This window comes from Pseudorca crassidens, chromosome 8 (assembly GCF_039906515.1).
Source record: "Pseudorca crassidens isolate mPseCra1 chromosome 8, mPseCra1.hap1, whole genome shotgun sequence".
NCBI classification, from domain to species: domain Eukaryota; kingdom Metazoa; phylum Chordata; class Mammalia; order Artiodactyla; family Delphinidae; genus Pseudorca; species Pseudorca crassidens.
In genome coordinates this window covers 79,184,368-79,208,396 of record NC_090303.1, presented here as the reverse complement: position 1 = coordinate 79,208,396, position 24,029 = coordinate 79,184,368, and the positions used below count along the sequence as shown (strand labels likewise).

At 37.2% G+C, this 24,029-nt stretch overlaps 1 protein-coding gene across 23 annotated transcripts in view; it reads left to right on the top strand.

Moving 5' to 3' along the window:
* CADPS2 (calcium dependent secretion activator 2) overlaps nt 1-24,029 on the top strand; it is a 483,200-nt gene that overhangs the window by 344,694 nt on the left and 114,477 nt on the right. For 16 of the 23 annotated variants that reach the window (XM_067746861.1, XM_067746863.1, XM_067746853.1 and 13 more), the window contains exons 14-17: nt 2,964-3,065; nt 12,566-12,629; nt 16,063-16,186; nt 18,255-18,275. In XM_067746861.1, coding sequence (XP_067602962.1) covers nt 2,964-3,065; nt 12,566-12,629; nt 16,063-16,186; nt 18,255-18,275 — 311 coding nt within the window. The remainder of the gene's footprint in view (nt 1-2,963; nt 3,066-12,565; nt 12,630-16,062; nt 16,187-18,254; nt 18,276-24,029) is intronic. The other 7 variants (XM_067746860.1, XM_067746859.1, XM_067746856.1 and 4 more) reach the window with 1 other exon arrangement.

Sequence of the window (24,029 nt, the reverse complement as noted above, 5' to 3'; positions counted from 1 at the left end):
AGTACGAGGCACGTTGATAATTGCTGTGTTTGTTTTAATAGCAACCATGACAAGAAGATATTGATGAAACGGAAGTATCTGCAGTTACTAGGAAGAATAATTTTAGAAGGAGCTGTTACTTTTAGGCTTGACTGCAGCACAGTTGCCATTTAGCCTCAATAATTTAGATACAGAAGACCACTTCATATACCTAATATAGTCTGGTATACATATTAAAATAAAGATATGTGAATAAGGGCAAGTCCAAAATATAAAATGTATTTAACCTGTCAGATGTATACGTAATTGAGTAATAAGCTCAGTGAAGTGACAGCCCTTCACTGTGTATAACAGTCTTTATCTCAGTGAAAGTGACACGAGTGACATTCCCCCCGACTGACTTTTCTCGCTGTTCATTGACTGAACCCCTGGCCTCATTCAGTCAGGTAGGCGATGTGCCCCAGCGAAGCTTCATATGACCCACCAGTGTACTCTGTCACTGTGGATTACAGTCTCCTTTGACAGTTGAAACAAACAGTAAAATTCACTCAAATATAATTGTGTGGCATCTGTCAGAGCGCAAGGCCAAAGGACCATGTCAATCATCAGAACAATAAAGAGATTTTCTTTGCTCTTTTTCATCAAGTTTGCATAGGTGTATTTAGTGAATTGACCACTTGCAACTTTGTGGTATGGGATGTTTTGCTGTCTATGTAATAGCATAATGTAGTTATAGTTCTTGTCTGCCCAAATTCCCAAATTAATGATTTATATAGAACTATCCAATTCAACTTTTGTGATCATTGGCAATAGTTATGCTTAGGTTACAGTCTGGGTTTTGTGCTATTGTTTGCTTGGTAGGAGTTGACTCTGAAGTAATATGTGAAAAAAAATCCATTGTTAAATTATTCTAAAACATTGGAGTTAGTTCATAGTTCATTGCTCTAGAATTTAAAATCAGACTTTCTTTTTTCCTTCCTAAAAATTTTGAAAGACCAAATATTTGCCCTTAGTTTTTCTGCAGTTAACATTCAAACTGCATTCTGATGGATCAGAATGAAATGTAATTGTAAGTAGTATTTTCAAAGCATAAATTCAAGCAGGATGCAAGTTTCTGAAATAACAAATTATTTACTCTGTTTTAGAAAAAACTTCTCAGATTTAAATGATGCTTTTTTTCTGGGAAAAATGATGCTTTGATATGAATAAAAGGTCTTTAAGCCAGTATGATTCAGGTATAACTTTAGAATTAATTGCTTTTATCCTAACTGACTAGTTTACAAATATCAAAAATGCACACACACACACGTCTAGATGTCTAGGTAAAAAACAGTGGGAACAGCAAATAAAAATCTTGTTGGGAAAGTTATTTTAAATACCCATTTTTTTCATAATCCTCACTTGTACCTATTTTATACATAAACATTAAAAATTCGTAAGTTCAAATGATAAATCTTTGGAAATTAAAACAACCTTCAGAAAAATAAGTTAATTTGAGAAGATATGATTGGTGTTAAGAAATGCAAAAGATTCATTTTGTGGAAATATATAAATATTTAAAGTAAATGTGAAATTAATGTATCCTTTTCTCTGTTTTAACAGACAGTGAAATTCATATATTCAAAATTTTAGATGACTGCTATACTACCAGATACTTAAATTGATATAGAATAAATTCTGAATCCCTATTGGATATATTTTATGGTTTCAATCCTAATCTTAGTAAAAGAAGACTTCTGTTCAATCTTTGTTGCTACTGTTTTTTCTTTTTTTTGGTTGCGTTGGGTCTTCGTTACTGCACACAGACTTTCTCTAGTTGTGGTTTGTCGCAGTGTGCGGGCTTCTCGTTGCGGTGGCTTCTCTTGTTGTGGAGCACGGGCTCTAGGCACACAGGCTTCAGTAATTGCAGCACGCGGGCTCAGTAGTTGCGGCTCATTGGCCCTAGAGCACGTGGGCTTCAGTAGTTGCAGCTTGCAGGCTCTTGAGCACAGGCTCAGTAGTTGTGGCACAGTGGTTGCTCCGCAGCATGTGGGATCATCCCGGAACAGGGATTGAACCCGTGTCCCCTGCATTGGCAGGAGGATTCTTAACCACTGCACCACCAGGGAAGTCCCTGTTGCTACTTTTAAAGGTACTACTTTATTTATAAAGTTGATACTTTACTTCATAGGCATATTTGGTTAAGCACAAAAATCTTGAAACATAGGTGGTCTTTCTTCTCTGTATATTTTTATTCAAGTATTCGTGTTTCATTTATATTTAAACAAAAAAATAGAGCAGTACACCACTGCATGAATCCAAAATGTCTGTTCCTTACAACAATTAAAATTAAATCTCCAGTTTCACATTAGCTTAATTTTTATTTGGAAGAGAAGGAGTTAAGACATTTTAGCTTACATTCAGTATATTTTTTATAATAATTCCATTCACGATATTTAATTGGTCAAATGTTTGGTATCACTATAAAACACTTTTCACTGCTATTCTCAAGGAGTAGTATTGTTTTCTGTAGATCTGAAAAATATTTATTGTAATCCTTTACCTTGAAGGCTGTCTAAAAGAGAATAATTCTGTTCCATTCATTCCAGGTCGAAACATGAAGCAAATGGCTATAAATATCTCCAATAAATTTCCAGTGTAGACACAAGTAGTATGTATACTGTGAACCAATATGCATTTTCCTTAATTATTTGGATTTTTCAGGGAAATAGAAAGATATAAAATATATACAAGTAAATGTTCAAGGGCCTGTTGGTCCAGTGGGTAAGACTCCACGCTCCCAGTGCAGGGCACCCGGGTTCAGTCCCCAACAGGGGAACTAGATGCCGCATGCACGCCTCAACTAAAGATCCTGCACCCCACAACGACGATCCCGTGTGCTGCAAATAAGACCCAGTGCAGCCAAAATAAATAATAAATAAATAGATACTTTTTAAAAAAGGTAAATGTTCTATCACAATAAATTACTGACTCTTTTTTTCCAGGCCTGATGGAATTGGAACTATTTCAATGGAAGAAAAAGAGAAGTTTGAGGAGATAAAGGAAAGACTGTCTTCCCTTTTAGAGAATCAGATAAGCCATTTCAGGTATATACTCCATTAGTACAAGTGTTTGTTTCTTTAATTCACTCAACCCTCTAATCCCCTACAAATGTTTATTTTGTCTTTCTGCTACTGCTCAAGCACAATCAGTAGCTTCTCCTCCTTTGCCCGCAAGGTATGATCCACGTTCCTAGGTCTGCGTTCTGCTTCTCGGCCTGCCTTCAGTTTTTGCTCTACTCATTCAGTAGTGCAAACCCGCCCCTTGCAGTATCCTTTCCACTGGCCCTCTTGCTAGCCCTGTGCAGTTCTCAGCCTTGCATAGCCTCTTCCCCCAGCTCTGGGAGCTTTTCCTCCCTCTCACTGCATAGCCAGGCAAGGAGACTCAAGCCCCACCTTCACAGGGGAGACTTTTTCATTTATTCCAGCAGAGAGTGGAAAAGCTGAAGTCTTCTTAGCATTCATCATCTGTACTATGCCCTGGCCACCTATCATATAGTCCTTGGTTATCCTTTTATTTACATTCTGTGAGAACAAGGACCACAGTGCGTCTAGCACAGTTTCTTTATCAAAAAAATTAAGTATTGATACTAAGAAGCATTTGCAGGGTGAAGGATAAATATCTTGATAATATTGTTTCCCCTGATTACAGTTAGCTTAATAGAACCTAATGGTTAAAAACAGAAATATACCTTTTTCTATCAGTCTCATCATTAGATCCTATAAAATGTTGCTCTGTCAGTGTATTGCATCTTATAGCATATCTGTCACGTTACAGGTATGTCATTTCATGCGAACTTACTGAAAAATAAATTCAGTTAATATTCCCCCTCAACAGTTTGAAAACACTGTTGTTTAACCATATGAATAGAGTATGGCTGCTCTGGGCCTCAGTTTCCTTATTTGTAATATGAAAAGCTTAGACTCTTACTTTAAAATGATACTGAAGGAAAAAATTATCATGGGATGTACTATCCATCTGTTTCTCTGCATTGGTGTTTTCATCTGGGGCTGGTACCACTACCTGAAGGTAAGCGAATGAGGGAGGATTTTCTTTGTCATGATAACTGGGCATAGGGGCAGTCATTTAGTGCTGGATTTAGAAATGCTATTCATGGAACAGTCTCACATTGGAGAACTGTTCTTCCCAAAAGGCCAATAAATTCATATTAGGAAACACATTTGCAGAGGATGTTTCTGCATTTGCTGCTAAGAGTATTGTCTTTTAGGTTGTGTAGAGACCCTTATATTCATTGTGTTTGTCATTTAATGAAAGTCAATATATAATTTTCCTGTTTTTGACATTATTGAGACAGAGCTGATCATTCAGTTGACTATATACATCAGTAACTATAAGTCTCTATGGTTATTTGTAGTAGTGCTTTCATGTGCAAGTAACAAATCCTATCTCAAACTGGTTTAAACAAATAAATGGATATGTTCACTTACATGCAGGTCTCAGATGGGGTGGACTTGAAGACAGGCTGAATTTAGTAGCCGTAGCTCCATTTCTTTGTAATTCTCACACGGCTATTCTCCTTCATGGGATGGCTTCATCCCCAGATGGGTAACAAGACCACAGAATTCCTTGGCCTCACATCCATACATGTTGGAGTTGAAAGGGAAGGTAGTAGAGGCTGTCTCTTTCTGTGATTCTCTCTTAAGGTGAAAAGTTTCCTTAGAAGATCCTAGCAAACCAGCCCTCATATCTCATTTGCCCTAGATAGGTCATAGGCCCAGTCCTGAACCAAACCCAGGGGCCAGAGGAAGCCCACATACTAGGTCCTCAGTCACTGACAAGCCATGGGACCGCCATGATCGAGTTAGCTTGGTAAGAGCCAGCCCACCAGCGGGTCCTGTCCCCCACAGTGCTTACAGCTACACAGTAGAGGCGGGGAATGACAGTTGTCCACATCATTTATTGTATTAGTATTCGCTCTCTTACAGTTTTGTTTCTCTGTTTCTCTTAATAATGTCTGTAAAGATGTACGCTAGAATTCTTTTTTGTTTTTATTTCTTTGATGTACTGTAAAGAACTGAACTAAACTGGTCTAGACATTTTAGGCTGACTTTTATATTCCCTTTTGATATTTGTAGAGTTTGTATAAATTTTACCAGTTTTATTTTTCCTGAGTCCATAGAAAACTGGATAAGAGGAAATGGGATTAAAGTAAAGCAGAGGAAATTTTAGGTATCCATATAGGCAAATATAGAAAAATGTTTAAATTTTCCATGAAGATCTTCCTAAGGATTCTGCCAAGTGATCTTCCTTAGCCACTTACATTAAAATTTAGAAAGAACGTAAATTACTTATCAACTCACACTAAAGAAGTAACCAGAGTACTGTTAATAACTCTTGTATAGAAATTTATTTATTCAGGCCCAACTGTATTTCAGAAATGGATTTCAAAGATACAGGTAAAATAATAAGGCAAACTAAATTAAACAAAAATGAGGAACTTCTGGTTAAAGACAGCAGATTAAATGCATGTCTGGCTCAGTTTCCTCACAGAACCTAACCAAAACAACAGAACAGTATTTTTCAGAAGACATAAACACACAAGGACAGCAAGAGTAAGAGGGAAAAAAATGGAAAAAATAAATTAAAAATGTGGAAGTCAGATGGATGGATGGTATCTAATTTAGCCACCCAGGAAAAACTGGATCATAAACGGGCAATGGGGAATACAGAGAAGCAATCTGATTTATGTCATACGATCACCGAAACGTTCGGAATTGCCAGTTGTAAGCCCTCCTGGAAATTAAGAGCGAAGGATGATTTGTTGTACATCTGCTTAAGACGCACTTAGATCCCCAGATCTCCTTTCCGCCTCATCAGCCAGGCCGCTGCCCCTCCCCTGCCCTGGAAGAGCGCTGCTGGTTTATTCCCTGGAGAGGGTAAAATTAGAGGGTACCTGGGCTGAGGTAGAGGAGGGGAGGAAACATCAGGCACAGTTGGAGTTTGGGATTACATAGAAACATGGGGATTAGATAAATGGTTATTCTGAAATCTGAGAATCACAGCCTTCTCCTTCCAACTCACACACTTGACGCCCAAAATGCTGGCGGGCAGGCTTACACTTTCCAGACATATTGTAAGTACCTTCCCCCGGGACTCTGACTAGCCCAAGAGAAAAGACCTAAAGCTGTGGAAAAGAAAGACTCCCACCGAAACAGCCCAGCTCTATTGCCCTTCAGCAAAGACCACAGTCTGCACGTACCCACCTAGGTGCATATAGCTTCCGTTCAATTTTTTAATAACGTAATTTTGAAAATGATCTGACAGCCAAGGTAAGGCATCAGATATTTGCGGAAGGTATTTACTGTGGGAGACAGAGCCCAAACAAGTAATACAAAAAAGCAACTTGGGGAAAAAAGAAAGGTTATGTGGGAAGAAGGAAATGGTGGAGGGGGTGGTGGGAATCTATTATCAATATGCTTGGAGATTTGAGAAAATAGAGCATCCATAAAACAAAAACAAGATGTTGCTTAAAAAAAGAAAAAGAAAAAATCTTAGGGAAAAAAAATTAGAACTCTTAGAAATTGATGCAAATGACACAAATACTTACATACTATTGAGAGATTAAGTTAATGAAATCTTCCAGAAAGTACAGGGTGGAGGGTGGCAGGGATAGGAAAATAGGAGTTCAGTTGGCCTTTCTTATCCTTGGGTTTCACATCCCTGGCCAGATCGATTTGGATTGGTTGAATCTGCAGATATACAGGGCCAACTGTACTACCCCATTTTATATAAGGGAGTTGAGTATCGGTGGATTTTAGGATCCATGGGGGTCCTGGAACCAATTCCCCACAGATACTAAGGGGCAACTGTACAAAGACAGGAGAAATGAAGGATCTGCTTAGGAGTTTCATCATCATAAATAATAGGAATTCCAGAAACAGTTAAGGTTGAAGATAGGAAATTATCAATAAAGTTATTCAAAACAATTTTCCAGAATTAAAAGACATAAGTGTTCAGATTAAGAGAGCCCATTGAGTACCAAGCACAAGGGATTAAAATAGATACTCATTAGAGTGCATTTTTGTGAATTTTCACAATCTTGGAGATAAAAGGGAGGATGCTGAAATACAAAGCATCAAGAATCAGAATGGCTTCTCAACACTGATTTATTCTACAGTAATTTACTGAGTGCCTACTATGTGTCGGGCAGTGAACAAAATGTTTAAAAAGATCCTCTTCTTCTGCAGCTTTCATTTTGATGTGAGGAGCAGTACTGATATCCAGAAAACAATGCATCAGTGGCTTCACAATTTTGAGGAAAGATTATTTCCAACCTAGAATTCTACACTAGTAAACGTCTCCATTAAGGGTAATGGTAGAATAATGATATTTTCAGGCATACTGGACATCAAAAGATGTGCTTCCCATATTCCCTTTCTGGGGAATGCAATTTACCAAGACAAAGGAGAAAACAAAGAGGGAGAGTTAAGATCCCTGCAACAGGAAATCAACATGAGAGAGGAGGGAATCTTCGTAGTGGTAGCTAATAGAGACCCCAAAGTGGCAACTGAGCCTAGAGAGGAAATAGTTCTAACCAGAGCAGGTCAGAAAATTCTTCAAGTAGATCAAATTGACAAAACACTGAGATATTTTAACATATTGAGAGAAGTTTCACCCACTTGGAATAGAGTTTGGAATTATATTAATTGTGTTAGAGCTTGGAATTGTATTAGATTAAGTACATAATAAAAAGAAGAAATTAAAACAAATATAGCAAAGTATTATAAACAAAATAGTGACACTAGAAAGTAATCATATTGGATACATTTCAGTTATCTAGACATTGATGTAATTAATGTAGATACTGAATTTCGGTCTAACACACAAAAGTGATGTAACTGCATTAAGGGAAGGAGGAACAGAAATTATGTCTAGGGTGGTGGAAAGTGGTCTTAAAAAAAAAAGAAAAGCAACTTATGCCCAAGATGGAGTAATGGGATGATATTTACGCTCCCACCTGAAACAATTTTTTAAAGACAAAATATGTGGGAAAAAAATGCTTTTCAAGATATTAAACATAAGACAATAACAGTAATTCCTGAGAGATGGAAAACAATGGATAAGCCCTTTAATTGCCCCAGCTTACTGACAGCGCAGTGTTTCTAGATCATGGTCCAGGGAGGAGGAATCTGGGTGGATCCCCGTGGACACCCTGACTTGAGGAGACAGAGCTGAGAGTCCATGGAGGGTAAGGCTGCCAGAGTTTTCAACTCCAAGTTCTAAAGGAGAGAGCAAAGAGACCTACAAGTAATATTTGCTGAGGGTCCTCCTGGCGTCTTCAACTAAGTATTGATCTGTGCATGGATGTGAGGAAACTATTCAAAGTTGGGCAAAGAACTATGTGAAAGGATTACAGGGGTTTCTTTACACAGGGCTAAGAGTAATTCCAGTTTTCAATATCTAGAGTGGAAACCTAATTCATGAGCATCAGGTAGAATACAGAAGGTTTTGCCTCAGTAGTGGAAAAAAATTAGCCCTAGAAAAAACACTGTCATGGTCTCTCCTAATGAGGCTTAAAACCAAGATTCATATGAATCAAACTATTTTCAAGTAATTCAACTACATTCCAGAACAAAATTCAAGAATATTTAAAGAAATACAAAAGTGTTCAGCCTCCAAGAAGATAAAATAACAATGTCTAGCATCCAGTCAAAATTTTCTAGGCATACAAAGAAGTAGTAAAATACGACCAATGAAGAGAAAAAAAACAAGCAAAAGTGAAAATGACAGGGAAGATAGAATTAGTAAACAGTAGTATCAAAATAATTATTATTACCACATGTCATATGTTTAACCTGTTAAGGGCATCATGGAAAACCTACAACTAACATCATACTTAATAGTAAAAAAGTAGGAAAGACTGAATGTTTTCCACCTACAGTCAAAAACAAGGCAAGACTATCTACTGAAAAATCAAGGTAGTGTAGTATAGAGAGTCCAGTAATAGACTCACATACATATGGTCAATTAATTTTCAACAAATGTACAGGTAATTTGCAAAGTATACTTTATTCAACAAATGGTGCTGGAACTATTGGATATCCAAATGTAAAATAAAATCCTGGATCCGTACCTCACACTTGATCCAAAATTTAACTCAAGATGGATAGCCATGGAAAACAGAAAATCTCTGTGTCCTTGGACTAAGCACAGATGCTTAAATAAAACACCAAAATCGTGATTCATAAATGGAAAAATATTACTTCCAACTTCATCAACATTAAGAACTTTTGATCTTCCAAAGACATTATAAGGGAATCTCAGAATGGGAGAAAATATTTTCACAATACATATCCCACAAAAGACTTCTATCTAGAATATATAAAGTTATTTATTTATTTTTTGGCCACACTGCATAACTTGCAGGATCTCAGGTCCCCGACCAGGGATTGAACCTGGGCCGCAGCAGTTAAAGCCCAGAATCCTAACCAATAGGCCACCAGGGAACTCCCTATAAATAACTCTTAAAACAATAAGAAATAAAACAGCCCAATAAAAAGTTGTTTTGACAGATATTTCACTAAAGATATATGATGGTGAAAAGGCATATGAAAAGATGCTCAACGTCATTACTCTTTAGGGAAACATAAACTAAAGCCACAGTGATTGATAGGAATATAAAATGGTACAACTCATTTTGTAGAATAGTTTGCAGTTTTTAAAAATTTAAACACCTAACGTATGACCCAACTATTCCACTCTTAGGTATTTCCCCAAGAGAAATGGAAGCATACATCCACACAAAGACTTTAATATGAATATTTATACCAGCATTATTCATAATAGCCCAAATATGAAGACAAGTCAGATGACCGTCAACAAGGAATGGATAAAAAAATGTATTAGAATACTTCTGAGAAATGAAAAGGAATGAATTGTTGATACATTGCAATAGCATGAAAGAATATCGAAACAGCTATGCTGAGAGAAATCAGACCCAAAAAAGTTCAATACTGTATGATTCCTCTTACATGAAATTATAGGAAAACACAAACTAATCTAAATGACAGTAAATCAGTAGTTGCCTGGGCCCCACGAGTCGGGAGGAATCATTTGAGGGGCATGAATATGTATATTGCCTTGATTGTAGTGATGGTTTCACAGGTGTATACATATGGCAAAACTTATCAGATTGTATACTTTAAATCTGTGTAGTTCATTGTATGCCACTTACACCTCTAAATCTATTTTTTTTAAAAAGCTAAGAACTCGTCTTCCATAGTGGAAAGTTAGTAGGATAATATCTAAAACTGGAAAATCAAGAATTTGAAATATTATCATGTAGGTTAGGGATATGACATTTAAATACCAAAAGAATCAGCTAAAAGTTAAAACCATTTTTTTCTTGAGAAATTACTTGGGAAATGGGGGTGGAACTGACATAAAGGATTTACGTTTTTCATAAAAATCCCCTTAGGAAAAGTTCCCTTTCAGGCTATGTGCATATACAACTGATAAAAACAGATACTGTATTTAACATTTTAATTTAAAATTCAAAGAAAACCAGTTTAATCATTGGACAGGTCTATGCAGGCTCACTTATCTGTGTAATTAATTGACTAAAGTGAAAATCAGCGTGACTTTGATTTATTCAGATTAGGTATTAAACTTGGTTGAATTTTATTTGTTAATTGAGTGTTTTTCACTTTGCTTAGCTATTAGAGCTATCCAAGTGGTAAAAACCCAAAATATTTATCCTGAAAGGCAGAACAAAATGATTCCCTTCTTTTAAAACTTGTTTTGTGAAGATTAATTAAGCTTCTGTGTAGTTATTTTCTGTATTTTATTGATTCAGGATTACTCGTACTCTGTAAATGTGTTGAATTATTTACACATCATGGGCAGCTAATGCTAATTCAGAGCATACCCAGTGGGACCTCAAAGCCCTGAAATGCTAAATGTAATCTGGGGATCAGTAACATTCCATTCATAAAATGTGTCACCCATAGGTTAATGGAAATAAACAATAGGAAAGACAATGGGTGGATTATGCAGAAACACTGAAAAGATTTAAGCAGGAGGAGGGGACTACAAGAACCCAATTTGTGTTTTATTTAAACGTGGATTAAGGTTTATGGTACACAAAATGACTAAAGCTACTTTACTAATTTGCTAATGCTCTAAAAAGCACCACTGTGCAGGAAAAACTCTTATCAAAATAAATTGGCCATGTTTTTTTATGTATGGGCGGGGGGAGGTAGTAGGGGGGGATGCATAGAGGCAAGATTAAGTGAAGAAAAGTTTTAACAGTAAATGGAATGATAAACAGTGCTCTGAAGAAAAACGTGAGGGGCTAGATTTATAAGACACTTATTTGCATTTATCTGACGCGAATGGAAGTTTCGCAAAACTAAAAGCTAATCCGAATATCAATTCAGCTACTGCTTTGTGAGGAGTCCATCTTTCTCTTTCTCTTTAAAATTAGGTCCAGTAAAGTTTCTCTTTAAAATTTGGTCCTGTAAAAGAACGTGAGCTTAAACTATATGTGCTTTTGAGGGAAACCTCTTCAAATCACAGTGTGGAAAAAAAGAATTTCTTTGTAATTACGTCTTAGAAAATACGTCTACTTAGTCCTTGGATAATGGCAAAAGACATGGAAATAAGTAAACTTTTCAAGTTATTAGTTTGAAGATGTCTAAGAGCAAAATGTCAGTCCGCGACAGCCCAGCTGCCTGTGTAGCACTTCATCTTGGGGCTGAGGCAGCGGTCAGGGAGGCTTTGCTGAACCTGGTTGAACAAGCGAGGCGCACCCGCAGGATGAAGTGGCCCTGACATTCTGTACTCTCTAAGTGGAAAGTGACCTGAAGAGGGACCCTCTTGTAAAGAGCAGTAAACCTGTCACCACCATGTGGCAGCTAACTTTTGAGGGGCCTACGCATCCTCCCAGCTCTGACCCTGATTTCAGAATACCTGCCCTCCAGTTGTTGGTGTGTACTAGGAATACATGGGACTAGAAATACTTTGGATAAATGACTGCGGGCAATAGAGCTGCAGAAGGGTTACGTGAGGGGATGGGGAGGTTGGAGAGCTAGACACCAGCAGAGACAGGCAAATGTAAGGACAGGAGGGAGCCGGAACCTTGCTTCTCCTAGAAGTTATGTATGCAGTGTGTGTTTCCATCTTAAATCGCACATATATATAGGAGGAAATGGGGGGAATCGTTTCATTTTATCATAGAGCTTGAATAACAACACCTTAAACAAGAAATTAGTAGGAAATGCATTTTAAGTCTCTCTTTACTTATAGGACCCTAGAGATTCCTTTTTGATTACTGTATTTTTGTACATGTATCATCGAAACTCGAGAACCTTTTTTATCACAGTTTATACCTTTACTGTTTAAGACATTTGAATCATGGGACTAGGTAAATTTCAGCATTTAAAAATTTCCTGCATGGGTCAATGCCCTTTTAACCACTTTTTACAAATGTTCTCCAATAACACCAAGTTATAGAAGAGGGAATTATTTAGCAGTCTTGGATATTAAATGTTTGACTTTTTTGTTCCTCCTTTTTTTTTTTTTAAAGATACTGTTTTCCCTTTGGACGACCTGAAGGTGCACTGAAAGCTACACTTTCATTACTTGAAAGGGTATGTTTGAACATTACTTTTTAAGTACTATTTGCATTCTCAATGGCTGTGTATTTCAGTGTTGAACTAGGCAGATGGTCCCATTCCTCATGAGTGTGGTGTCACCTGAGTCTGTTGCATTTCATCAGTTTCTCACTTTTTCTTGCTACATTCAAATTCTTCTATATCCTGCTTTTCCTCTCCAAAGCCTTTCTGAAGCCTACCACTGCCATCCTATGCTGAGTTAGGGTTAAAGTTACCATCTTTTTGGTAGTATCCATTTTTCCCACCTCTGTTTTTCCCCTCCTTATTTCAGATAAGTACAATTATCTGTTTTTCAGACTTTACAGTTGTCTTTTATTATCCCCCTGACTTATTTGTACTTCTGTCTGTCATATCCCTCATACCTATAAGAGTTTAACATTTAATATTCACAAACATATAATTTCTTTCATTCTAAGTTTATCTCAGAATTTATTTCAGTTCGATTTGTGTTACTTTGAAAGAATTCATGAATTACAGAAATTGATCATTATAGAAGTCATGAAATTATAGAAATATACAAAAAGTAAATAGCAAATAAGGTGTTATACCCATGCTAGAAATCATTTATTAATGAAAGTCTCTTCTCCACTGCTGTTTCTGTGGTAGATTAAGTGTAAAGGGGGGTGGGGTGGGAGGAAGGTCCAAGAGGGAGGGGATATATGTATACAAATTGCTGTTTCACTTCGTTGTACAGCAGAAACTAGTACGACATTGTAAAGCAATTCTACCCCAAACTATACCCCAATAAAAAAAAAAAGGGAAGTATCCTTTCACCTGTCTATAAAACTATTCATGTGCTAGTTGGAAGCTAACAGCTTAAGTAATGTGAACAAGTTTTATTCCTTATCTGTATTAAAAAGAATATCTAGGGATCATCTCTATCTCTTGATTTGATTATTCTGGTCCTGATTTGTTGACTTTAAGCACTTGGCTCTTGTTGATTTTTCTGCCCAAGGAATTGCAGATAATATATTATTTATTCGCACCTCTGAAAAGCAAAAAGGGGAGACATTGTTCAGTGATTTAAGGATTTAAGGATTTAAGGATTTGGGAGAGGAGGGCTAGAACTGATGACTAAAGTGAGATCTTTGGATTATAGATTGGTTTTATCTATATATCCCTGTCTTATCCTTGATTACTGTGAATGGTGTGATAGAAATATTATTGTCATAATTATCTGTTTTATTAGAATTTTTATAATATTAAAAGCTGCATGTAACTCAGGCTTTTCAGAGTTTTCATTTCATCCTATCCATTAAGGTATGATCAATCAGATAAAAATCCTTAAAGGCAGCTTTGCTTTTTGGAACAGCATCCCATCTTGGATACCTAGTACAGCCTCTCTATATGCTGGTTTCCATGGCAGAGCTCCCATCCTCCCCCCGGCAGGGAAGAGTTAGTAACAGAAGAGATGCCCTTGTGCCCCGTACTGACAGGTGGCAGGATGAACAGTGACCTTTATTCCAGTTACAGTAACTAATCATGTCTCTTGCTGAATTGAAAGAGAAATGGTAAGGGCTATTTCTTCATTTTCATGTCTCTGTACTTACTGAAATCTTAGAAAAATAAAATCTACATGTGAATTCTTGATACAAATGGTATCTTGGAAGAACTTGGGGCAGAAACATGAAACAAATTGTGTGTCTCCCTTTTTGGACTTGCTAGCCCTTTATCTGTGCTTCTCCAGGAAAGGGGATTTAGTTTCCCCACACACACTTCAAATGAAGTGTCCAGCTCCTAGATGCTGTGAAATATTGCCTGATTTCAACCCTAGACTCACCTCTGTAATAGATACAGACATTCTAATTTTAACAGCTATTTCTATTATTTGAAAGTTTGGCACCATGGGAAAGCTTAATAGTAAAATTAATCTTAAATTTTAGTAATAATCACCTTAAAAATGATAGTGCCTGTTAATGCTTATATGTTTTTACTCTAAACACAAGGATTTTTCTGGCAATAAAAAGTCTAATGTGCAGTTCTAATTAAAGTGCCAAATATACATCAGTGTTGAAGATTTTTAATGTGAAAATATGAAGAAAAATTTAATTGGTTAGGGGAGGAAATCTTTAAGTGGTAAAGTTTGCTGTTTTCAGACGGAAACCTTGTCTGACAGAATGAAAATATGTTGTCAAGGATCACCAGTGCTAGAATGACTGAATGAATTTGAGATTATAAAATACGTAGTGCAGGGCTTCCCTGGTGGCGCAGTGGTTGAGAGTCCGCCTGCCGATGCAGGGGACACGGGTTCGTGCCCCGGTCCGGGAAGATCCCACATGCCGCGGAGCGGCTGGGCCCGTGAGTCATGGCCGCTGAGCCTGCGCGTCCAGAGCCTGTGCTCTGCAACGGGAGAGGCCACAACAGTGAGAGGCCCGTGTACCACAAAAAAAAAAAAAAAATACGTAGTGCAGAGGCTGATCGAAATAGAATGAAGTAACAAACCATGAAATGGATGTCTTCATGTTCTTTCAATATTTCTTTCAAAGTAAAAGACTAATAGGATAGTCAGAACACTTACAAAAGTACTGTCTTTTTTATGTTAAGATTTTGCTATACCTATATATTGTAGAATTTGAATGTAAGCAAAGCACGGAAAGCCACATCAATTATATGGAAAATAGCGTTTGACTAATTGTATAATCAAAACTTACTGTGAGCAGTTTTATCACTAGGGAAGTTTTAAGGAAAATTATCAATGAGTAACTAGAAAAGTACTTAAATACATTATATTTTGAATTCTGGATACAATTGTATTTTCCATTTGCCAATAGTAATACTTTTAAGTGAAAAATCCAAAAACACAATTTAGGAACCCAACAGAAAATAATCCGTTTTTTGTTTTTTTTTTAATTTCAGAAAGTTTTCCTTGTGTTTTAACATTTGATACTCCATTCATTTCACTAAGACAAAGAAGTTCCCCCTATCCCCAGCAGATCAAAGTAACTAAAGTATAATTAGTGAGAGTAGTGGTCTTGATTTTTATAAAGCCCATAAATGATGCTTATTTTAATGGAATTTATGTTTTCATATATATTGCTCAAAAGATTTAAAGCTTTTAAATCAGGGGTATGCAAGGTAAACTTTATTACGAAGTATCCTAAGGACTGTAATCCTCCTTTGAAACAGCTGCTCTAGTGGCGTTGTGGGTCCCTGGAGGAAAAGTGACAGTCACACTGAATGGTGGCTTGGGCAAGGGAGGTTTTGATGTGCCTAAATGATGCTTAGACAGGCGGAGCCAAGACTGGGAGAAATTACTTCCCGGTTGTGGAGTGCTGACTCATCACCTCCCCCAGTGTTACCTAGGACCCCTTCCTACCAATAGGTCTAGGGCAATTTGTGTACTTGTGTTTTAATATGTTATGCCGTCTCTCTCTCCCTCTCTCTCTCTCTCTCTCCTCTCTCTCTCTAGGTTTTAATGAAAGATATTGCCACTCCCATACCAGCGGAAGAGGTGAAAAAAGTGGTCAGAAAATGTCTTGAGAGAGCTGCCTTGATCAATTACACGAGACTCACAGAATATGCCAAGATAGAAGGTCAGTGCAGTGAGCAATTGCCGAAATGGCAGTGAGAGCCAACATTGCCTATTAACTGCATTTTCTGTGAGAAGTCCTTTCCTTTCTTGAACAAACCTGTGCCATGGCAAAGGGAAATGTCTCATTAAAATCTCAGCTGGTGAACTGAAGAGCTTTTTCCTATTCATTGCCTTAATATGCCTCCTGGGACTCTGCTTGAATGAAAGACCCAGGATTCATGCTTAAGTTGTCCTTTGTTCTTACTTTGAGTTTTGAAGAAACCAAAACTGTGTTTTCATGGGTTGTATTTTTTGACATTACAGTATGTCTAACATTTAAACTATGGGCAGTGTATTCTTTCCTGATCAGTAACAGTGTAGTATTATTTTATTTTATTTTTGGTTCTGCAGCATCTCTCAGAGAAAGCGGAAACTTGTTGATTGTCGTGAGGGCTGAAATAAACTGATAGAATTTCCTGCAACTTTTAATTGCTTACAATATATTGAGGCATTTGTAAGATTAGCTCTCTTGAGAGGACTGTGCATTTTTTCTCTTTCTTCAGGTTTTATTCATTAAGGATAATTATTTTATTCATTTAAGGTTTAAGATAACTTAGAAATACATAGATTGAAATTTGTGGCAAAGTCACACAATCAGCTTTTATCTGACAATCCTTTGACTGATATAATTAAAAGTAATAGAAATGACCTCAGGTTCTTTAATTATCATAAAACTAGCTTGTGTAATACATGTAGCATTAACTTAGGGAGGAAAAAAGTTTATAGTGTTAAATACTTATCTCTAAAAATAAAAAGTAAATCATCTGTTAGAAAAAATTTAGTAACTTTTAATATAAAATTGTATTTAATGAATTATAAATTTATTAATTAGTTGATACTGTGATAGATTCATCAAAATTGGGACAATGAAAAAGATGATTATAATTGGCTGTGTTATATCCTTTTTTCTCTCCAAATCTGATCAAGCTTTCTAACAAGCACGTGATAGCCAGCCTCCTGAGTGATTAACAAAAAAGCCATCCCATCACTATAGCAACCAATATTATATCACGAGAGGAACAACATGCAACCTCCTTAGATACCAGTTTAACATCATTAATTATGATATCATGTTGTCTTAAAGCAGAAGCAGTGAATATTAGGTCATTTGGGGAAAGTGGAAGATAAACAGATTGGTTTTCACGTTTTGAATACTCCTTCAAACAATTTTCATGTTTTGGGAATATTGGGTATTGTGAACATGGATTGAAAGAATTGATATAAAAATAGACATATGAAAACCTTTCAACTCTGGCAAAGAGAAAAAATTGTAGGCAACCTGAGTAAACACAATATCGTTTTATCTAAATATTACGAATGCGCTCCAAAAAACTATGAGAATCCTTTTGGTCTTAACTATTTTAGTTATTTTTGACCATTACCTTATCCAACAATACTGAAAAGATATGCAGTATACTTTTTGTTTTATCTCTGTATTTATTTTCTAGCTGTAGAATCCATTTTAATATGGACAAATGAAGAACTTTCTTTTATTTGTACACAGCCATGGGCTCCTCTCGTTAATCAGCTAGATAAACACGTTAACAGTGGTGATCAGAAAGGAATAGTTATTCTTCTGGATCACACACAAAAACAAGTCTGTGTTAGAGAAAAGCCTAAAAGAGGACCCAATGGAGAGTGAGCAGGGAACTCTCCCACCTCTGCCTTTCTGGAGTCACCCCCTCTCTTATCTCGAGTCCAGTGTGAGAACATTCTAGAAAAAGGATCCTAGACATCTAGTCAGGTAGGACTGCTGAGCAGTCTCTTTTCAAAAAAAAAATAAAATGCATACTTACTAGGTAAGAAAAGCTTTTATCCTTTTCATTTTCTCCCTTCTCCCCCTTTTTTTGTATCTTAAAAAATAAGGTGCTTTGTTTTATGCTCAGGCTCAGACCAAGACCAAAGTCGACTTTAAGTTAGAAATAGGAAATGGGCTACTTTTCTTTGCTTGACTGGTCTTTTACGTTACGTGAGTGAGCAACACGTGTAGAGTTTGTTTTTCTCCTAAATTCTCTTCTCTTGTGTTTTAGGCCCAGCAGAAAAGGAAACAGGTAATTAATGTTTGTACATGCATGTGTCATTATTTCTAATGTGGCGGTGTTGTGTTTTGATATGGATGAATAGCTCTTTCCTTTTCAGGGCTCCTGTTAGATCACTTTGACTAAGATACTGAAAAGACTTTGATTTTATTGGAACTGTTGCTAATGCTTTGTATGGAAAATATAGGCCATTTATCTCTACAAAAGTTCAGCAGTGTTTTTTTGATATGAATTCAAAGCAAAACACCTGAGGCTGTATTAATGTTATGCATTAGGTTTTAACCACGTACACTAATCTTATTTGGAAGCTGTTGCCAATATTTGAAGGACTCTTAGAACTAGAAAAGAGGACCATCTTTCTTTTATCACTCCTGGAAGATAACCTGAGAGTAAAAATGCATAAATGCTATTAAGTAAAAAGTAAGCAGCTCTTAACTTTGAAAGTTGTTAATCATAGTAATGAGCAGAGGTTATAAAATCCCATTCTCAAGAAATTGCTAGGAAAGAGTTCTTCTCTGGGTCTCTGAGATTTTAAAGATTTTGTTACTTTTGTGTGTGTGTGCGCGCACGCCACTTATCACAGTTGTAATTAATGTATGTATGTATTTATTTTTGTCTGCGTTGGGTCTTCCTTGCTGCGCACAGGCTTTCTCTAGTTGTGGCGAGCGGGGGCTACTCTTCCTTGCGGTGCGCGGGCTTCTCATTGCGGTGGCTTCTCGTTGCGGAGCACGGGCTCTAGGCGTGCAGGCTTCAGTAGTTGTGGCTCACAGGCTCTAGAGTGCAGGCTCAGTAGTTGTGACGCATGGGCTTAGTTGCTCCGCGGCGTGTGGGATCCTCCCGGACCTGGGCTCGAACACGCATCCCCTGCATTGGCAGGCGGATTCTTAACCACTGCACCACCAGGGAAGTCCCACAGTTGTAATTAATTTAATTAATGGGCCATTATGTATTCATCCTGTCCATCTCCGCTTCAGCCTCTTGCAGGCAGGGTCTCTACTGAACTTGTTCACTGTTGTATCTCCAGCACCCAGCACTGTGCCCATGACACAAAGTAGGTACTTAGTAGTTGGAAAGAGACAAGAGGTCCATGAGTTAAGTTCCATTTGAAATCAGTGGCATGAGAGACAAGTGATGAACCTTTCTAATCTGAGTTTTCTCATCTTAGTCAAATTTTGCATGCAGTCTTATGGACAAGTTGTTTGGGTTGTTTTTAACTGAAGTTTTCCATTAAGGATGCTATTTCTTTTTTCCGACCTTCACTTCTTTCCCAGTATTTGACCTCAAAAAGTGTCAGGAACAAAACACTCAGAGCCAGGAAAAGGGGAAAGAACACACCTACAATGATCGCTGAAGTGCACTTTAGAAAAGATGAATTGGAAAAAAATATTACCATCCCCTCTTATGACAGCCCGCTGTGATAGCAGCAGCCCCGTGATCTTTAACAAACTTTTTCAAAACCTCGTATAGCGTCTTATCTCCCGCATTTCTGTTGTAAAAATAGTTTTTATATAACTTTCAGACAAGAAGTCTAAGGTTGTTAGTGGTTTTCCCACTTGCCATAGAGTAAATAAGTCAGCCAGCTGGGACTGGAGTCAGGTGTCCTGATCCCCAGCCTACAGAGACTACACTCCTGTCCCTGTGAAATAGGAAGGGGCCACCATATGCCATGACGAGGATGGAGCAGAGGCAGTTGCCCTGCTTGTGACAGTTGCTGTCCGCTGTGTACAGCACTTCCAACCAGATGAAAGGCTTCCCTTCACTTGTGTTTAACACCGTACCATGGCTCAACTGTCTAGGCTGCAGACTCTGGGAAAAATACTTTTTAAAAGTCAAATGCTTGTATAGAAAAGAGAAAAAAATCAGTATAGCCTCAGTAATTTAAGTGAATCGAAGGGAAAGCTACCCTCCATTGAAGACTTCTGAAGTAACAGAAGAGAGGTTTTTAAGAAATGTAGTTACATTCCTTTAGTTGTATTTGGTTGCCAGTTAACAGGGTTACCTAGTAAATGTTCTTGGAGGTGGTTTTAAAAGTGAGTAAAAATGAGAATATCAGTTGCATGTGTAAGAGCTTAAATGCTTGATAAGACTTTGAAACAGTACTCTCTTGAGCATTATAATCATTATCCCCCGTTAGTTTGTTCCACATAGAGAAGAGGAAAATTTGGCTCAAGGTTTGTCATCATGTTGTCTTCTGTTGACCTGCCTGTTGCCCCAGAGGTTTTTCATTTACACTGCTTCAGTAGTTCCTTAAACAACTCTTCGAAACAGATATTTTACAGAAGAGGTAACTAAGACTTCAGAAAAAGGCGGTAACTGGCACAAGGTTGTGCTGCTATTAAAATTCAGCAGACCTGAGATTCGCACCCATGTTCCTCGGACACCAGAGGGCTCCTCTCCCCCTGGCTGCCCTGCCTCCAAGGCTGTCTGATCCAAAGTCATGGCATTTTCTGATAAACCCCTCACACACATCACAAAAGCCAAGGGTTAATATTGGTAGCGTCTCTTTTTCCAAAAATAATATTTATTTAGTAATAGGAGCAGACACTTACATGCCAGGCACTATTGTAAGCACTTTACATGTATCTGTTTATTCTTTACAACAAGCCTTTACAGTAAATACTACTATTATTATTCCTTTTTTAGTAAACCAAAGCAGAGAGGTTATTATCTACCAGCCAGTCTCTGGTCACATAGCTAGTAAGTGGGAGATTAGAACCCACTGTCTACCTATTAAGATATCTTCTTATTTTCCTATGTCTTCCTTCCTCTCCATTCTTGGCAAGCTTGCATAGTTCAATTTGCACTCAGTTAAAATTCACGGACATTTAAAAAGGAGTCTGGAACAGTACTGCACATAGAAATATGATGAAAGCCATATATGTAACTTGAAAAAGAATTATAGTCACATTAAAGAGGTAAAAAGAAATAGGTGGAATTAATTTTATGCATATAGCTTATTTAACCCAATATACCCAAAATATCATCATTTTAAAATGTATTCAGTATACACAACTATTGAGATATTTTACATTATTTTTTTCCTATGTCTTTGAAATCCAATGGGCATCTCCCTCTCCCAGCACATCTCCATTAGAAGTAGCCCCGTTTCAAGTACTCATCCACCACATGTGGCTAGTGGCTGCTGAATTGGACAACACAGGTGTCTGGTTGGAAGGCTAAGAGCTGAACTCCAGAAACTGACTCTTTTTATTTTCCCGGACACATGTTAAGCGTCGGGTGTTGAACGTGATTAAAATGTGCAGCCTCCCCAACCCCGAATGTCTCTTCCCTTTCCCTGCTTTATTTTTCTCCATAGCCCATTTGATCTAACACACAAGATAGTTCTTTCACCCAGCTATTGTCCTAGAATGTTAGCCCCACAAGGGCAGGGCTTATGTATTTCAAAACTGCTGTATCTCCAGTGCCAAGAAAAGTGCCTGGTGCGGTGTTACTCGATAAGTACTTCATTGAATAAACGATTGAGTTAATGGCCCAGAGAGTGATCAGGCTCTTTACAGCAGAGAGAACATCTGTAAGCTGGCAGGTTGGCTTGCAAAAGATCATTCAAACCAATCACTGAATAATTAACAATATAGAGCAAAAACTAACCGCTAAAAAATAACAAGGTTGGAACAATTAAACCAGAATTTCATGCCCTTTACAATGGTGTAGCGTGGGAGTGAGGAGGCACTAACTCTGGATGACAGACGCCAGAAGTTATAGACAGCAGCTGTATTAATAATAGTTAAGAATCTAACCTGTTTCAGTTGTTTCTATAATTCAGCGTGTTGCTCAGTTTGACTCATAGTTCTTGTCTATCCTTGGGAATTCTTCAGATTCTCCACTGGCAGCACAAATTTGCAGAATAAAGGAATTTTACAACTCTGTAATAGATGAAATAAAACAGATGACCTCTCTCTAAATGCCTTCTTTCCTTCTTGGGAATTATTCACATGTGTTTTATGAGAACAGATAGTCCATTTTAAGAACTTGAAACTTTTAGAAAGCAATTTTTTTTTTTAAATTTTAAGCAAAGTTTGAGATTTACACTGTTGTGAAATCAGCTACTTTTCTTCTTTGGTTTAATTTTATCCCTAACTTTTTATGTAATAGTAAGATTATTTTTATTTATAATCCAAGGTTCAAAATGATACTGAAACTTTATGTTTCTCATTGTATTTTTCTTAAATCACATACCTTGTTGATGCAGATTAGCTGTTACTTTTAAAGAAGAATCCATTCTTTAATTCACAGAATTTTTTTATGGACAAGAATAACTCTAAAACATCTAATAACAGTCCCTGTCTTCTCCTGAAAACTACATAACATATTGTGACTTCCGATAAAAGAGGGAGACCACTCCTTAGAGCTTGCCTTGACCTGAGATCTTTTATGTAAATTTGGTACCTAAGCTTCTTGTGAATCTCGAAACGTGGAGGTGCCCTAAACAAAAGGTAGCATGGAATGAACAGGCAGAGGCTTTGTGCAGTGATGATCTCTCTGGGCCCTCTGGTTGCCAGGTTCCCAGGTCTAACCCCCAGTGCTTTCATTTTCAAAGTCTCAGTTGAACAGAACAGAGATGCTTTCCCAGAGGGCCACGCTGCTTGCTTGCTTCGAGTGGAGAAGTTGCACTGTGGCCATCCTTACGTCATTAGGATGTGTTTGCCATCTGGGTGGCATTTTAAGTTAGCACTTCATTGTCAGAGTGTAGCGATAAATAATAAATAAGTGAAATCTGTTCTACTGAAGGACGTGTGTGCACAGAAATGAGTGTATAAACCGCACAGTTGATGAAAATGCTTTTTGTTAATGAATAATTTCATATTAATATTTCTAGGATAACTTAGCAGGGTACTCTCATAAAAGTTTTTTGAGTTTCCTTATAAATTTGATTCTTAAATTTTTTGAGTATTATATGTTACCATGAATTCAGGCTACAATGCCTAAGTAATAGACCTGAAATTTTGCACTCCCATAGCACTGGCAACACTTTGCAGGAGGTAATTTGTATACTAAAAGAAACAGGGCCCTCACCTTAGAAATGATAAAACAAAATTAAAAAACTGAAGAATTTCTGTCCAGCCTATTTGGACAGTGTGGCTTGGACTCTGGGACTTAGGCCTGAAAGTAAAACCTCTGTGACCATTTCTGCTTCGGATGATTTCACCTGATGATTTAGGGACAAATTGATAGATACGATTTCCGGCTCTAAAGCAAAGAGAATGACCTATTGTCTTTTTATTTAAAATATTTGAGAACATCATATAAATCTGTAAAGTTTTTTCTTTTTTTAGTTTGTAAGGCAATATGTGCATATACAGTAAAAACTCATTGCTTGAGCTACCCTGACTTAGCATCTGTGATTACCTGGATAGGATCAAATTAAAATTTATTTTTGCACTATATACAAAGAAAAGCTGTGAGTATTTTTCAGATGGTCAATGAACTATTTAAGTTACCTAAGAAGATAATTGTTTTCTGATAACCATAAATTACTTTGATTCTATCACCGAGTATGATACAATTGAAATGCTAATTTTAAACTATTTTTTTCAGCATGTTCTTCTCAATGTATTGAATAAGATGTCTTTCACATCTCCTTGCCACACCATTAGCCTTATTCTATATAATGTGTGTGCCAGAAAGTATTAAAACCATATTCTCTTTTAAGTACTACGTAAGTAGTATGAATTCACTTTGGCTATTTCCACATCCGATCTGGAAGAATGAGGATTTCTGGTACATTTGCCCCAACTTCTCTCCCAC